The sequence below is a fragment of the Gobius niger genome, assembly GCF_951799975.1.
Source record: "Gobius niger genome assembly, chromosome: 5".
In the NCBI taxonomy this organism is placed as follows: domain Eukaryota; kingdom Metazoa; phylum Chordata; class Actinopteri; order Gobiiformes; family Gobiidae; genus Gobius; species Gobius niger.
This window is the reverse complement of record NC_136856.1, coordinates 16,597,351-16,615,368: the sequence shown is the minus strand read 5'-3', so window position 1 is coordinate 16,615,368 and position 18,018 is coordinate 16,597,351. Positions and strand designations below refer to the sequence as shown.

At 40.6% G+C, this 18,018-nt stretch overlaps 1 protein-coding gene across 2 annotated transcripts in view; it reads right to left on the bottom strand.

Annotated features, from left to right (window-relative positions):
• Positions 1–15,560, bottom strand: part of atrx (ATRX chromatin remodeler) — a 33,648-nt gene extending 18,088 nt beyond the window's left edge. Inside the window, exons 1-15 of one of the 2 annotated variants that reach the window (XM_079557339.1) lie at positions 15,356–15,560; positions 14,311–14,369; positions 13,205–13,254; positions 13,013–13,128; positions 12,865–12,936; positions 12,694–12,803; positions 12,547–12,614; positions 9,378–11,401; positions 9,238–9,307; positions 6,027–6,175; positions 5,759–5,926; positions 3,421–3,544; positions 3,236–3,338; positions 1,467–1,673; positions 1,075–1,216 (exon numbers count right to left, since the gene is read on the bottom strand). In XM_079557339.1, the coding sequence (XP_079413465.1) occupies positions 1,075–1,216; positions 1,467–1,673; positions 3,236–3,338; positions 3,421–3,544; positions 5,759–5,926; positions 6,027–6,175; positions 9,238–9,307; positions 9,378–11,401; positions 12,547–12,614; positions 12,694–12,803; positions 12,865–12,936; positions 13,013–13,128; positions 13,205–13,254; positions 14,311–14,369; positions 15,356–15,539 (3,646 nt within the window). In that variant the 5' untranslated portion in view covers positions 15,540–15,560. The remainder of the gene's footprint in view (positions 1–1,074; positions 1,217–1,466; positions 1,674–3,235; positions 3,339–3,420; positions 3,545–5,758; positions 5,927–6,026; positions 6,176–9,237; positions 9,308–9,377; positions 11,402–12,546; positions 12,615–12,693; positions 12,804–12,864; positions 12,937–13,012; positions 13,129–13,204; positions 13,255–14,310; positions 14,370–15,355) is intronic. The other variant, XM_079557340.1, reaches the window with a different exon arrangement.
• Between the last annotated feature and the right edge of the window lie 2,458 nt (positions 15,561–18,018).

Genomic DNA, 18,018 nt, shown 5'->3' with positions numbered 1-18,018 from the left:
TCTCTGCCACAGGTTCATGAATCTTCTGTTTGATAATCCGCTGAAGCCCACGGTCAACTCTTCTGCTGGTGCATCCTCTCCTGCCACATTTTGCCCTTCCACTAGACTTTCCATTGATATGCTTGACACAGCTCTCTGTGAACAGCCTCCTTAGCTATGAACCTTTGTGGCTTTTTTTTCTTCTTCGAATTTTTGGAAATCCTGTTTTCATGGGTTTTGTGAGCTGGAAGCCCAAATTATGTACAAATCAACAACTAAATACTTGAAATCATTTGAGCTGTGGCCTGTGGGCCCTGAATCTACAATCTTTGGAAGTTTAATGTTTTGAATGGCATTATGGAAATAAATCAACTTTTCCATGATATTCAAATTTTTGGAAAGGATCTGTATATATACAAACATATATATACTGTTAAAAAAAGGGAACACAATGAGCAGCACAATGTAACTCCAAGTGCTTATTTATGTAAAATTTTATGAATACATTTAAAAAAATAAATAAAACAAAAGCGAAGGAAACATTGTGTTGTTCAAGTGCTCCCTTTATTTTTTTTGAGCAGTATATATTAGTGCTGTCCAAATTACCACATTATTAACGCAAATACATTTTAACAGCTTCCATTTTTTTATTCTCAATTTGCCAATACGCACTAAAAAGGCGACACATGAGCCACACTGCAGCTGACTGTCACTTAGTCAGGATCGCGTCATGTCACCGAGAGTTTACAGGGAAAAAATAGCACTTGTTGGTTTGTTTTGCTACTTCGGATGAGCACACCTTGGAAATCGCTCCTCGAAACGAGGAGCAGACAATATCCCGAGGCTGTGTAAGGAAAAACTAAATATGCGCGGTTTCTAACATGACTCACCAGCACCCCAATTTGAGGTGCCAGATAAGAGTATTAGAGTGTCAAAATGTTCAGGGACATTTAGAATAGATAAAAATGTGCGATTAATCGCGAGTTAACTCTGACTAGATTGATTAAATATTTTTAAATTTAATGACAGCACTAATATATATACAGTATATATAAATAATTTTTATTTGTATATATTTTTTCCATCTATCCTTACCATCAACCTGGTGAGGCTTGAGTCTTGTCACAAGGTTCCTGTGCACCTGCACAAGGGGCTCCTTGGTCTCTTCATCCTCATCCAGCACCAGTTTAGTGGTAATGGGGCACGATACTTGGGATGATTCCGCTACTTCAATTACCTAGAAGACGTCATGTACAAATTTTGGAAAGATGATGAACTCACTAACAGAGTTGATAAGATAAAATAAAATAAAAATGACTAAGTTGCATGCAATGGAATAATATAGAAAATACAAAATTTGACACTGTAACCAAATGCGCAGAAAACCTGCTTGGAATTTAAAAATGACTAATATCAATTATGAAATGCTGCAAGGTGAGGGAAAACCCATCATAAATCCAGCAGTAAAAACATGCAAAGAGTTGTACCTCGCGGAGTCTTTTCCTGAGTGCTTCTCGCTCAGCTATCCGTTTTCTCCTATCCTCCTCTTCTTTCAGAGCATCCCGTGTCTCTGTGCGTAGTTTGTTGTCCTTCAAGATTTTACGGATCTTTTTCCGGCCTTTCTTGTCTTCTCCATCTTGGTCATCACCCTCCTCGCCTTCACCCTCTTCGCCCTCTTCTCCTTCTTCACCGCTCTGTAAAAAATGACCAGATGATTGCAAGCTCAACTCTTCTTTACTGGAAAATCTAAAATGAGTCCGTGCCATTTTAGGTGCAATGGCTCCGTTTGTATCAGGTAGTGTTCATGTGACCTCAAAAGAGCAAATAGTTTAATATTGAGGTAGCTGACCGACACTGTATTAGAATTTTAGATTATGATTAGCATCTTTAATTACACATGAAACAAAAATGGGCATAAAGTTAAGGTTTTCTGTGCTAGCACAAGTGAACTACACTTTTCCACTAAAGTAGTTCTGTGCATTCACATTTGGGTCAGTAATATAGCTCACAATCCTCCTGTACGGCCTTCAAACATGTTTGATTTTCTGACTGTGTTTATTTAAGACTTAAACCCCCACATTAAACAATTTAAAAAGACTAGTGATGGCTCAAATGAGCTGAGGTACCGACACAAGTATATATTTTTTAATATATTGGTTTATTTGGTAGGGACAGTGCATGTTAAGGAACAAGCCACACCAGATTGTAGCCATGGGCTAATTTCTATCCATCGTCCCCCATGCGCACGCTCAAACACACTCATTCATCCTGGCCTATTGTACATGTTTTATAGTGATAGAGGAACCAGAGTACCTGGAGGAAACCTACACAGAAAGGCCCCGTCAATTTCATTTCAAGGCGCTGTCAAATGAAATTGACAGCGCCTTGACGGCAATCTTGAGGTGCTGCCGGGCTTGAGCACCCGTCCAAAACTTTGATCACCACTGACACTTTATTATAGTCTCTCATTCATTTGTTTCCATTCTCATAACCCTGAGTGCAGTTTTGCTCTGACTGAATTATCTTTCTCAGCTGTTTAAACAAGCTCAATCATGATGGTTTGGTTCAGATTTTTTTTAAGAAGAATAAATTAGCTCAGCCTTGCCTGACCAGCCAGATGCTCCTCCTGTCTGCTCAAAAGAAGAACCGTCAAGGCAGCTGCTGGCAGCCAATAATTTCCCGATTTTATCGACATCGGTCCAATCAAGCACCGAGATGCGGGAATTCATCGCATCAAAAGACAGAAGTTGTCACCACACTCTCCCAAAACATTAAAGATGGCGGCGCACTGACTAATACACTGCTTTCTTTTGCTCTTTCGTCCGTTTAAATCATTTGGAAAATATAAAATCCATAAAACCGGAGCAAGAAACTGCATTTGAAGCGTGCCTCATGAAAAAGGACAATTTTGAAGCGGCTTCCTGCCGCTTGCTCCTGAGACATATCCAGCGTTTCTCTAATGGGTTGATCTCGTCTGTCAATCACGCCCACTGGGAAATCACTGAGATTACGCTCACTCCAAGACTACATGTCTGAAAAAGCATGCAGTTTGGAACGCCAGGCAAAGCTCAGCCAGTGTTGAGTTAATTTGTTTCAGGCTCACTGCTGCAATGCTTTTTCACCACGGTGTGACACAGTGTGTTACAATCTTGAAAATGTATCTCCGAGGTATCACCTGCCCATCACTAACCATGACTCAAGACACCGCTTAAAATGCCGCAATTGCGAAACTGTTTTGAAGCAGTACAGGCCTCACCTTCTCATTGCTGGAGGAGGAGTCCTGAACTTTGATCCTACGTCGCTTCTTCTTCTGCTGCTTATAACTTCTCTGTTTTACTTCATCCTTCTTTTTGGCAGCTCTATACACATCAAAAAACACTATTGGTTGATAGCTCTACAAAAGACGGTGTGGATCTGCCTTGGTATAGTGACTGTTCATACCGAGTCTTTCGTGGCTTGTCGTCCTCCGAATCGCTGACCGCTTCACTTAGCGCTTCTGAGCCTGAACCTTCTGCGCTGGACTCTGGCTTCTCAAAGTCAGAATCTTCTGAGTCATCACTGCCCACTAGAAAAACAAGGACAAACAGAAGTCACTTAATAAAGGTGTACAGTGCAGTACAGGCATGCAAACACAAACATGGTGAAAAAGGATACAGCTCACAGGGCGCAGCTGTTTGGGACAATATTTTATCAGAAGACGTGTAGATTTTATGATGAATTCAAATACGTCACTTTTTTGTGTGCAAATATGATTTATTAATTGATTTGGGTTTTTACAATCAGAATCACACTCTCTTGACACACAACACTAAACTTTTATTTAGTTTTAGAATTGTGGTTCTACTAATGACTTATGCTTCAGTTTCATCACAGTGGAATGTGGACCGAGACTGTAAAGGATTTGTACATGATGTGAAATTCTAAATCAGGTTCTGTGCAACAGAAAATATACTGGGCCAAATCTTATGCTGGCACACAGAGGGCCGCAGGCTCTTGCCGAATTATTTTCCGAGTGGCGGAGCTATGTGCTTTCGCCACTGTGAGGGCATCACAAGAGGAGGTGACTGCTCTGATGGGAGCACCACTGACATTCATTTCCTCGTTTACATCACACTGCCTTGTGTTTTTGCTTAAGCATGATAGGCTCCCAGAGGTCAAACTAAAAACTATTTACCGCATCCTGAGCTAAACAATGTTCATGTCTTGAGAGAGAAAGAGCTACAGTGCCCGCTGCGGCGTGGATCGTCCTGCTTGACATGAACACGAAACAAAACAAAAGCACATGGTCACCCCCCACTCCCCCCACAACCCCTCTCCCGACCACAGAGTCGATCTGGTTGGAGGATAAAGTGTGTCTCCACAACAGTACTTCTCTCTTAAATGCGCGAAGTCTGAGTGGCAAGATCACAAAGTGCAAAAGTTACGCTATAGTCTGCGTTTTGACACACAAGATTGGGCCCACTGTCTTCTATTTGAACTAAAATGATAAAAGAGTAGTACAAATATATCAATTTTGATTTTTAAATGTAGACTCTAAACTTGTATTGATGATTTATATGTATTTTTATATATACACTTCAGAACATGCCACCCAATAGCAAACAAAACATTACTATCAAGTATATTCTGGCTACAGTAGGCGACTAAAAACGAACAAATGGTTTGGCATTTTTTAATAGTTGCGAGTCCAAATGTGTGTGTAAATGGGTGTGTAAACTTTGGTTCAGTTTTAGTAGACTTGCCAACATGAACATCTCTGATCAGCAGAAACCACGTCAGTACCGCTCATATCTGTGAGCATCCAATGACCACACGGTCCACCTGGAGTGGTCAGCCTTTGCAGCAAGCGCAGATCACGTACGGCCAGCCATGGGCACCTATCCTGTCAGTTTAGCCTCCGCCACGCAGTAAATTATAGCTATGCGTTAGCTTTATAGGTTAGCTTGTAGATGCACTGACGTTTCATGAAACTATTGTCAAATACAATATTGAAAGCAACAGTCATTGCAAAACTCAGACTGGTGCAGTAGTGCGTTGCCTGCTAGCTACTTCATAAATCTGAGTAAAAGTGAACGTGTTGTAATATACAGCAGTGTACCTTTCACCTCAGTGTCAGTGCGATGTCTTGTTCTCAGTGGTACCTATGTTGGAGCGGGGTTAGTGAGTAGACGAGCCTCCAGTCGGTGGATGCAGGCTGCTGTTCCTCTGCCCAGGTAAAATGAGCGAGTGCGGGACCAATGTATATATTTTTTTGGCTACAATTGGACTAAAACTAAATTAAAAGGTTGTTTATAAGACTAAAACTATCACTAAAATGTCATGTCAAAATCATCCAAACTTGAATGATAGTTTGAAAGAGCCTTATATCATTGAAATCCTCAGCCAAAGAAACAGCTCTGAGCTTTGTTCATGTGGGAGAAGCTCCATGAAGCAGAGGAACAAGACTAAATAACATTATAAATATTATTAATGCAAAGTTGACAAAATGTAGTTGACTAAATCTACATGCAATTTCAGTCGACTAAAAGTAGACTGAAGCTGAAGAGAACTATTTGACTAAATCTAGACTAAAACTAAAAGTCTTTTGACGAAAATGTCAAAGACTAAAACTAAATTACAATATGTTGTCAAAATTAACACTATGTGGGACACACAAAGCCTGGAGGTGGAAACCCGCAGCCACGGGTAAATGGCTTCTTTGGCGTAAAAATGCCGGTGAACCCTGCATGTATGTACATAGAAAGCTTGGACAAATGGTACAGCATATTTGTTAACTCACCAGCTTTCTTTGCCTTCCTTTTCTTCTTGGACTTTTCTTTTTTGGCAGCTTTTTTCTCATCTCCAGACTCGCCCTCACTCAGTGAAAGCTTGTGACGGAGAAGTTTGTGGCTTTTCGCACCTTTCTTCACATCAACATCAGACACCGAATCTTCTGTGTCACTAGTATCTATCAAAATGTAAAGTGTCCAAGAATAAAGGAAAACAATATATCAAATAAAAATACAAGCATGTTGCTGTTGTGGGGTCAGAATAGAAAAGCACACTACCTGACTGATTGTTTTCGTTTTCACCTTGCTTTTCTTTTTTCACTTTTTTCGAAGGCTCTTCTTTGTCTGATGTGTCTTCATTAGATGTACTCTCCGCACCAGAAGAATAGTTGGATTTAATTTTTGCAAGCAGCATCTTCTTCGCAATTCTTTAGGAAAGTAACACACAGGTTTGATCAGAGCTAGAAAACCTAAACAAATGGCAATAGCTCAAAGCTGGTAAAATTGTTTAATGCAAGTCACTGTGTTCCAGTCGTCAAGTCAGAAAGTCACTGTTGGTGATTGCCTGGAAAAGTCCAGACTCACCACTGTACCAGTGAATAAGTCTAATTAGAGTCACCATCAACTCCATTTCCACAGCAGAACATATGTAAGCAAACAGGAAGTGGAGTAAAACAAAAAGCACACAGCGGGTGTGTATCGTTGTTGCGTGGTTATTAGTAGTTCTGCGTTAATATTTGAACAGGATTATGAATCACAGAACTCTCCCCCATTGCTGTTTTTGGTAACGTGGCGCCAATTGAAAAAAAGCTCTCAGCTCTCCCATGCGCTGTCCATAGATTGTTTTTGAGGGGACTTCCACATCCCAAGAGTGACACCTCTTGTGAACAACTTGTGACCACAAATAAACGATTCTGATTTCACAGGCTAGTTTGAGTTTGGCAGCAGTGGTTTAAAGCAGCCTCCGCCCAGACTGTTATCCGTATATACACTGCTCACAAAAACTTAGGGCACACCCAAAAAACACATCCTGGATGTCAATCAATTCGATTTTTCGGATGAAAATCTTTATTTATAGTGTAGGCTGTAGGGCAATGTGTTGAGAACAAAATAACATAAGAATGATAAATGGAAATCAAATTCTCAGCCCCTGGAGGTCTGGATCCAAAATTATAGTCAAAATCAAAGTGACAAATCAGGTCACTGGTTGATCCAAATTCTGTCGAAATTCCTCAAAACGAGTGCATCATCCTCAGTAGTGTGTGTGTGGCCTCCACGTGCCTGAATGCACTCCCTACAACGCCTGGGCAGCTCCTGATGAGACCACGGATGTCCTCCTGAGGGATCTCCTCCCAGACCTGGGTTAGAGCATCAGTCAGCTCCTGGACAGTCTGTGGTGCGACGTGGCGTTGATGGATGGACCGAGACATGATGTCCCAGATGTGCTCTATTGGATTTAAGTCTGGGGAACGGGCAGGCCAGTCCATAACATCAACACCTTCATCATGCAGGACCTGCTGACACACTCTTGCCACATGTGGCCTGGCATTATCTGGCATAGAAGGAACCCAGGGCCCACAGCACCAGCATATGGTCTTACAATAGGTCTGAGGATCTCATCCCGGTACCCAATGCCAGTCAGGGAACCTCTAGCTCGCACATGGAGGCCCTCCAATGAAATGCCTCCCCAGACCATCACTGACCCACCACCAAACCGGTCATGCTGGATGATGTTGCAGCAGCAGAACGTTCTCCAGGGCGTCTCCAGACTCATCACGTCTGTCACATGTGCTCAGGGTGAACCTGCTCTCATCCGTGAAGAGCACAGGGCACCATTGGCCAATCCGCCAATCGCTGTGTTCTCGGGCAAATGCCAATCGGGCTGCACGGTGTTGGGCAGTAAGCACCGGCCCAACTTGTGGATGTCGGGCCCTCATACCACCCTCATGGAGTCGGTTTCTGACCGTTTGAGGACCAACATGCAAATTTGTGGCCCTCTGGAGGTCATTTTGTAGGGCTCGGGCAGTGCTTCCCCTGTTTCTCCGTGCACAAATGAGCAGATAGCCGTCCTGCTGCTGGGTTGTTCAATCAATCAATCCAAGTTTATTTGTATAGCACCTTACAACAACACAAGGAAGACCAAAGTGCTTCACAGACAGATAAAACAATATTAAAAAAATCAATAAATCAAATAAGTGCGATCTAAGTCTTAAAAGCTAGTTTGAAGAGATGTGTCTTCAATCTAGACTTAAAGAGGGACAGTTCTGTGAGAACACGCAGACTGAGGGGCAGCTGTTCCACAGTTTTGGCGCTACAACCCTGAAAGAACGATCGCCCCACTGTTTGTACCGGGACCTGGGCACGTCCAGAACCATTTGATCGGCAGACCGGAGAGCTCTGCTGGGGCGATGTACGGTCAACAACTCAGTTAGATATACCGGAGCGAGACCATGGAGGGCTTTAAAAACAAACATTAAAATTTTGAAATCAATCCAAAAACGGACCGGGAGCCAGTGCAGGGAGGAGAGGACGGGAGTGATGTGGCTGTGTCTGGATGAACCGGTGAGAAGACGGGCTGCTGCATTCTGCACTAACTGTAACCGGTGGAGTGACGACTTGTTGTTGGGGTTGTTGACCTCGGTCGGCCCCCCCCAGGTCTCCTGGTGTACTGGCCTGTCTCCTGGTATCTCCTCCATGCTCTGGACACTGCGCTGGGAGACACAGCAAACCTTCTTGCCACAGCACGAATGGACGTGCCATTTTGGATGAGCATCACTCCCTGAGCAACTTCTGTGGGCTGTAGATGCCTCCTCATGATACCTCTAGTGGTGAGAACACTGGACAAAAGCAAAAGTGTTCCAAAAATACGGTACAAAGGATGAAGACAGGGAAATGGTCTGTGGTCACCACCTGCAAAACCATTCCTCTTTTGGAGTGATCTGGCTAATTGCCTCTCATTTCCACCTGTTGTCTGTTTAATTTCCACAACACCAAGTGAAATTGATTCACAATAAGCGTGGCTTCCTAACTGGACAGTTTGATATCCCAGAAATTTGACTGACTTGGAGATACATTGTGTTTTTTGAGTGTGCCCTAAGTTTTTGTGAGCAGTGTATATATATATACACAGAGGGGTTTCATTCTGGATGCCTGGCTATGTTAGTGAAGACAAATTGATATGTGCTAGAGTAGACAAACTACGCACCTCAAACTACAGACCGCATTAACTTGTTTTATTTTACCAAACAGTGACTGTACATTGATGCAGTCACACTGTTTGGTCGAATCACAAACTCCCACAGAGTGAAGTTTGGCCTTAATGTCAAGACCTAACAGCGCATTTCTAAACTGCAGAGGGTCAAACGCTGCACAGGAGCATGTTCACGGCGTGTCCCCATGGTTACAACCTCCAAGTCAAGTGCATTTACATGGAGAGAATTCAGGGGGCCAGCATGCTATTCTAGAAGGCATGCTTATTGTCTGTTATTACCTGTTTTCTGGGTCATCATCAAAATCATCTTCTAGTGGCTGAGAGTGTGGTTTCTCGTCAACTTCATCTCCTACAAAAGCAAACACTGTGAGTGAAAAAAAGCATGATACACACAAAGTAGGATGTGAAACCCTCATCACCTGAAGACTGATGAAATCGGCCACTTTCTCCGACAATATTTTCCACAATGGGTTTTATCTGCTGATCATCACTGTTGGCTGCAGAATCTCCATCAACCTGCTGCTCCTCTTCCTCACTCGAAGACGACTGCAGTTTTGAGGATGCTTTGGGACTTTTGGCGCGTTTCTTTTCGTACGACCTTTTACGATCCCCTGCCGCTTCACGAGATTTTTTCTCTTTTTCTTGTTTTTTCACACGAACGGATTTCCGTTTTAATTTGTCAGTTTTTGCATCCTCATCTTCTGAATCAGACGAGTCTGAACTATGTTGTTTCTTTTTCTTTGGTATGGATTTGTTTTTTTTATCTTTATTATCTGAATCAGAGCTTTCAGGCTTCCTCTTCCGTTTGTTTAGTTTGAATAATTGTTTCTTAGCACTACTGCTTTTCTCTTCTTCTCCGGAGCTGTCTGCTTCATTTGCTTTCTCAATTAGTGCATTTGGTACCTCATCAGAGTCAGAGTCCAGAGTCTTATCTTCCTGCTTTACATCTTCTTTGCTGTCATTTGATTTACCAGGCTTAACCTTTTTCCTTGCCTTTTTCTCAGAATCTGAATCAGAGGACTCATCCTTGCTTTTGGTCTCTGCCTGCTTTCTTAAAGGAGTAGTTTTTACGCGACTTGATTGGCGCCGGTGTTGTGGACTTGTGTCACCATCTTCTTTCTTAGATTTCACCTGTGTATCCTCTTTGTTTTTACTTTTGGATCCGGACAACCGAGACTCACGCGTCGTGACAATAGGCACAGGAGTAAGTTTGACAATCAGGTTCTTGACCTTGGGCTGTGAATGCGTGGTGGTGTCAGAAGGATTCTCATTTGACTTCTTATCCGCTTCTGAATTCAACGTACTGTCGCTCCGTTCAAGGTTTGCAGAATCGGCAAGACTCTCAACCATCTGAAAAAGCTCTTCGGGAACAGATGGTGGAACAGCCAGAATGTCTTGATCCAGAGACATTTCACCAGTGTCGTCTAAGCTGTCATCAGAGACCTCTTTCTTTATTACAATCTCAGGATCAGTTTGGTTAATTTTTGATTCCATTTCAACTGAAGCATCCTCACTGATCTGAGCCTCATCAACTGCAGCGGTTTCATTTGTCTCCTCAACAGGTTCACAGGATGTTGTTTTCCCTTTTGTGTCTGCATTCTTTAGTGTCTCCTGCGGTTTGTCCACCAACATATCCTCCACCACAGCAGCAGGTCCCGGGACATTTTCCTCCATGTCCTCAGTGTAGTCTTCATCAGCCAGTGATTCATGATCTACAATCTCCTCAGCAGCAGATTTGTGATTGTTTTCCACAACTGGCTCAGCAATGACATCTTTTTCATCCGCCGTATCAGAAGCATGGTCTACATGTACATCTTCATTATTTGTGATGACTGGTGCCTTTGTGTTCTTTTGTACACTGGGCTGGCCATTCAGTAACTCCATATTTTTAAACTCCGGCTCCAGTGCAGCCTCTAGGGCACTATGAGCTTTTTTTAAATCGGCAAGTACTGATTTAAAAGCTTTCAAATGCCGATATCTAATGGAGTGGTCTGTCTCTTCTTCTGTTGTCTGTTGTATAAACTGAATAAAAGTATCATTCAGACATGTTGTTGTTTCGACAAGTTTTTTTGTTTTCTTTATCAGTTCTTTGGGTACTTGTAGTTTTTTATAGGTAAATGTCATAGTCCCCGAGTTTTCAGGCTCTTCCTTTCCATTGACAATTGGTTTATGTTCCTTAACTGGCTTGCTTTTGTCTTTCTTCTTCTCGGGCTCCTCACTTTTCTTGTGTTTACCATGTTCTTCTACTTGTCCTATGATACTGTGGCATTTAGAAACAAGATCTTTCAGAGGTTCACCTCTGCAAACATAGCAATGCCACTTGGAATTTTCATCTGTGATGAGTGACAGCTCTTTTCGGCCAAGGTTGCGCAATATACACTTCTTGCAGAAAGCATTACTGCAGTAGTCACAACAGATGAGCTTCCCTCCCTCAGCACACCACCTGCAGAACAAAGTTATCCAGACCTTAATCAAAACACTATTCTTCAGTGTGTAAAAGTATATATTGGGCAGGTGATCAGACAGTAAATAAAAGTTTTATAGGACCCTGTGATAATCTGCAGACATTGGTTTTATTAAGTGGGTGGGAGAGATGCACTTAATCACAACAACCACAGTTAGCTGTGAATCGTTTGAGGACGCTATATACAGTGAGAACCAGATGCTTACATACACTATACAAAAAAAGCAACATGCATTTTTTTCCTCAGTGTCTTACATGAAACCCGAATTACCGTAACTTTGTTTTTCAGGTCAATTAGATTTCCATTCGCTAAATGCCAGGAAAATAAGAGATTTTTTTTAGAAATATCTTTGTTGTCTTCTACAAAGTCAGACGTTTACATACACTATTACTATATTTTTAAACAATTTAGGTAAGCCCAGATGACTATTGTGAGAAGGATATCCAAAACGTTTGACCCAAGTTTAAAGGCAATACTACCATTAATGAAATGTATGTAAATTTTGACTTAGTATAAAGTAATATTGAACCGTATAGAAAATTAAATCTTTTTTCTTCTGGCATCTAACAAATCAAAATAATTTAGAAAATGTTAATTGACCTAAAAAAGCTAAAGTAAATTCTGGCTTCATGTCGGGAAAAAAATGCATCTTTTACTAAAGTGTATGTTAACATCTGGTTCCGACTGTACTTCCCACTGTACTAAAACTGACTCGGAGGAAGGGCTGCACAATATTGAAAAAACCTTGCATTATGTGATAAGGGTGTGCAATATTGCAATAAAAACATTATTGCAATATTTCACTAAACCATTTCAATACAATAAACATGAAATGTGGGTTATTTGTCTGCCAGCAAATTATGAATAACATATCAGAATAAAACACGGCTGAAATGGAACTAAATTTGGAAAATTATGTATTGGCCATTTTCGTTTTCGGTTTTTGATCATCTGAGTCAGATGGCAGATCTAAGAGATTTTGCTACATTTTGTGGCTTCTTGCATAACCGAATATTGTGATACAATATGTTTTGCAATATTTGGTGCAGCTCTACACAGGGCCCAATACTTTTATTTGCAATGTCACCCACCACTTTGACTACATTTACTGCAGATTTCAGACCTGCATTGCTCATCCATCCCATCAGAATCCTTGCTGATGTCATCACTTGTGTAATAATCGTAACATGACTAAAAAGAACAATATGATACATCTGATTAAGCACTGGATTTAGTGAGAAATGCACTGCGTGGAATTTCTATTCCATACCTTACAAATAAGAACTTTAAGTACAGGATGCTCAAACACAGAGCTAGACTTAAACTGGTTCACTTGTTTCCCACAGCCTGTGCAGCTGACCTTTTTCGAGAGGGCCTCGTCTGCAAATAGATAGAACATTAAGTTTGCCACAGTTTAGTAATATTGGTAATGAGAAACTACCTTTTTGCTTTTGTTTGAAATCCACCCGGAGCTTCATGGCGCCTTTATTCTCATTTCCACAAGACTTCATAGCTAATGAATGACAAAGATAATTAGCAATTAATTATCCATTTAACAATCATCTACAGTATAGTAGTGTGTCCCATACCTTTTGATGAACTTTTTGCATTCTTTTCTGAAGGGTTGTCAGATGTGGCACCATCATTTCCACTTTGTTCAGCATCATCAGATTTCTTAGTTTGCTTAGTCATTGTGCTGCTTCTCCTAAGCAAAAAGGCATTTCAAAATGCAAGTCAGGTAAAAAAAAAAAAATTGAGTAGTTGAAAAGAAAACTCCAAACCTCTTAGTACGAGATGAGGAAGACTTCATTGGTTGTGAACTGCAAGACTGCTGTGAACAATTATTATTATCATTATTTTTAAGGAAAAAGGAATATTTTAATAACATTGACACATCCTCATATAAAGACAATCAACTGCAACTATTTGAAAGTATAAGTGTTCTGTAGGGGGTGTTAATTACACGTTTGCCACAATATATTAAAGGAATAGGCCACCGTTTTTACATTCCAAGATATGTTCTTAGCTTAGACGAGTTCATTTGTACCTGTCTGGTCTTCACCCGTGCTTTCAGTCACGTAAACACAGCACAGACGGCGTTAGCATTTAGCCTCTCCTCTATAGCTCCAAATGAGCTGAAGATAGAAGCTACCAAGCTCTTCCACATGGAAGTAGCCAGGAGTAGTTCGACATCTGCACAGTAAAGTGAAGATATTACTGCACGGATGTCGAACTACTCCTGGTATTATGACGCCTTATAATATAATTCCCCTTTTTATCCGCTTACAAAATCCACATTGTTTAATTTTGTGTAATTATACTTTTGTAGTGTAACACTTCACGTAACCATATTTAAATACGGGAAACGTGGAAGAGCTTGGTAGCTTCTATCTTCACCTCGTTTGGAGCTATAGAGGAGAGGCTAAATGCTAACGCCGTCTGTGCTGTGTTTACGTGACTGAAGGCACGGGTGAAGACCAGACAGTTACAAATAAACTCGTCTAAGCTAAGGTAAGAACATATCTCAGTATGTAAAAATGGTGGCCTATTCCTTTAAGACTCATGAAACAAGAGAAGACTGAAATCAAGGGTTATTCAAATTTCCCACCAAACCAGCTAGTAGTAACTGTATGCTTCAACGTTATTGGGAAGTGAAGTGAACTTTAAAACGTGATATGAATTGTGGAAATAGGAACAATTAAGTTCTTTGGCATAATAGTGCAAACAATTGTAAAACCCGTCCCCACTAACTCCACTGCCATACATAAAAGAACAACTTTCTTCATACATCATACTATATTGAAACATTGTGTATATTGTTACAGCATTTTATTGTGCATTGCATTTATTTATTTAATTATAAAAACATCCGTGCTGAATAGCCTACCTCCTCTGCTAGTTCACTCATTTGGTCCTGGTTTGATGAAGAACTCAGGTTCATTTTACCTACAGAAACATACAATGACATAATCTGTTATTGCTAGCATTATATAACAAATGCATTGCCCATTTGTATCAGCAGCTGCTTATCAAAAGGTGCTAGTGAAAGTCAGTTCATAAATATGATATATATAATAAAATGACAATAAGATCCAAAATGGAGAATCCAGACAGTAATATAATATGAAAAGCTGGGTTGTAGTAATTTGCAGTTCTGTTTAGTTTTATGATTAGCAACTATCCGCCCAGATAATTGAATTAGTTTATAAAAAGACACATCATATTTGCTGATAACCTACACAAGCGCGTGGTGGGCCCTACTGTTTATTTTCCTGTTTTGCGTCATCATAATGTGCTGATTACATCTGAGCTTACTGAGCTTCTCTCTGGAAAAGCCAATGTCTGCATTAAGTCACTGACAGAGGAAAATACCCAAGTTAAAGCGTGAATCACTGTAGGGCGTTTTATTCACTGCTTAACCGGGCAATGTTTAGAGTAGGATCACTGTTTTTCCCACTATCTCAAATAAGGCGCACTGACATTAGCATTAGCGCGTGTGGACGACGTTAGTTTTTTATTTTGTTTACGTAACTCATGTAATGCATACATTGTTTTTTGCCGTAGTCATGTTCCTGCCATGAATCTCCAAAGTTTCTGGTCCTGCTATCTCGAGACATGAAGCGGAATGCTGACATTTGGCGGGTATCAATAGCTAGCGCCTAAAGTAGCAAAACACATTAGTTTGGGCAGCAAAACAAGTTGTACAGTTGCGTTTTGCAAACTCTGGAATAAATGATGCGCTGATTGAATAGTTGGCAGTGAGTGGTTGTGCATGTTTTCCTGATGTGAATGAATAACATTACCGGTTGCGGAGCTACAAGCTAATAAGTCGGCTAACCTGCTGGTGACTGCTATGCACTCATGGCCCGGCTTTACGCTAGCAAATGTAGCAGTATAAGCAACGCATAAATATACAGCCACTGCAAACTTACCATGTTTACACGACTGTGCAGATAGATCCGAACAGGCAGAGGCGATGTTAATAATGGAGTTACCAGTATTCCCGATGTCACGGAAGCTAAGGGTACCTCTGATAAACGAAAGCTCTCCGGTTACATGAGACAAAGCATAGGGACCATCTTGCCGGATGGCGGTGGACGCAGTAAAATGGCGCATCTAGCCCAAAGCCCATGTGCTTTCCCATTGGTCAGCTGCATCTGATGCTCTGGCTCTCATCACGAAAGGTGGCACGGTCGCCGATGCTTCAATGTTAAAAGGATCTTATTTTAAAAACATTTAAAGTGACAAATGAAATCATTTCGATCCAGATGTAGTCGGCACCGAATCCCGTTCCAAAATCACGTTCATCAGACTTTACTTAAAATCTTGTATTTGGTTACAAAAACTTTATTTATTTCACACTGAATAAAACAACAACAACAACAACAACAACAACAACAACAACAACAAATAAACAAAACAAACAGTAATATATATTTCTCTACTTTTTGTTCTCAAATGTAGGCTACCTGTACACTCCTTCTCGGTCTCTCGGGTCGGCTGATCAGCTCCTCAGCGTCACAAAGACCAAACGAAAGCTCAGAGAGGATCGGGCTTTTGCGGTGGCAGCACCAACATTATGGGATGAGCTGCCCTTGCACATTAGACAGGCTTCTTCTGTGCCTGTTTTTAAATCTGTTCTTAAAACGCACTTGTTCACTTTGGCTTTTAAAGGGACTATAAGGAGTTTAAAAATGTTAAAATTAAGTATTTTCCTCCCCTACATGTTCCAGCCATGTCCTAATGTGTAGAATGAGCTCAGACCTGTTCACCACAACTGCCTCTAAAATCCTGTATGGTCACTCAAAAATGTGTCACTTCGGCCCGAATTGCCGTCTTGCACGAGCTTAATATAGAAGGTGCAGTTACACATATGGCCTGAGGTGGCAGTAGTGAGTATAAAATGGCGAACTTGCTTCCAGCCCCTTTAACACAGCCTGAGATTTTGACATTTTATCAGATTTTATTCATTTGTATTTGACGCACCTTTTGTATTGTATTTTATGTTATGATTGACCTTTGTAGCACTTTGGTCAACTCAGTTGTTTTAAAGTGCATTATAAATAAAGTTGCCATTGACATTGCCACACAGGCAACGTTTCGCCTTTGGGCAGGGGGAAGACCAGACTCCTCTGTAATTTGTAAAAGCAACACCAATGTTAAAAAAAAAAAAAAAAGAAAAGCAGGGGTTTTCTGTTCCTTAATGACTCGCACAACAAATGTGTTGATAAGATTTACCTGCAAAATATTGATAATTTTGTTACTAATCATAGTGGAAACATCAACACTCAGACATCAACTTTCCATTCAGAGGCATCCATATTTGGTGTTTTCCTCTGATGCATCTAAACACGGTGGTTATAAGTGAGCTATTGATGCCTGTGATCAACAGTGTCAAGTCAACCATAGACCTTCCTACTCCTCACGTGGTAGTGTTCTTTAATCATGAAGAAATTCATTATTATCCATTTTGGGCTTGTCATGCTTTGTGCAGTGCTCTATGCACATACCCCTCGTCAAACACTGGAAGAAATTAGGGACACTTTGAAAAACCTGACTGCACAGGTAAGAACATTTTTATATCCTTGTATATTGTTATGTATGCTTGTTTAATTATGATAATATTTTTTTCTTGTATTAAAGCCACCAAATATACAAGTGAGAATGATACATGGAAAAATACCATGTGGGGTAATGTTTGTTCACCTATTTTTATAAATGTGTAAAACATTAATTACGCGCAAAAATGAAAGAAATAGTACTATATTTAAAAGGAAATGTCTGCTGCGTTTTCTTTTACAGATACATTTTTTCTGTCATGCTGAAAAGTCCCTGAAAACCACAGGAAATATCACTAGTTTACGCACACTCTGTAGACGGTTGAAGCAATACAACAACGAGGTAACTTGAGTATATGTATCAATCAAAAATCATTGCGGCCTTTAGTCTTTAATTTGCCTAATTGTACTTGCATTTTTCCCCAATCCATCTCACAGACTAATCACACTACGTGTCGTGACATCCGTCAGTCAGACCCCCAGGTCCCAGTCAGTACACTGCTGGAACAGATCCAGGAATGTACCAAACAAGCTTTAGCGAATCACACTCATGTGGAACCCCGCGTGACGAAACCAAACCGACTTAAATGATGTGATGTTCTATAGTGCGTGTATTCCTGGTTTAACCTTTTATTTACTTTTCATTATTTATTGTATTTATTTGTAACCAAGTAAATGACCTTTAAACTAATGCTATTTTTATATTAGACTACAACACAATAAATAATTATATATTGAACTCTGTTTTTGTTTTGTTTTTTACTTGAATGTTTGTTAAATAAAAATACAGTACATAAGGGGATTTCTAATTATTTATTAACAAAACACTATGCGAGATAAAACATTACAAATAATTTCATAAATAAAATCTGCAGTTTGGTGTATGTATACATTTGACATTTGAGACAAAAATGTTTGTATACAACAAATTAATAACAAAACGGTGCTCCACACCACCACTAGTGCAGTACTCAGGCAGCAGCCTGTGTTGGGTTTGACTAGTATAGTGCAGTATGCTCTGGCATGCACATTTCACG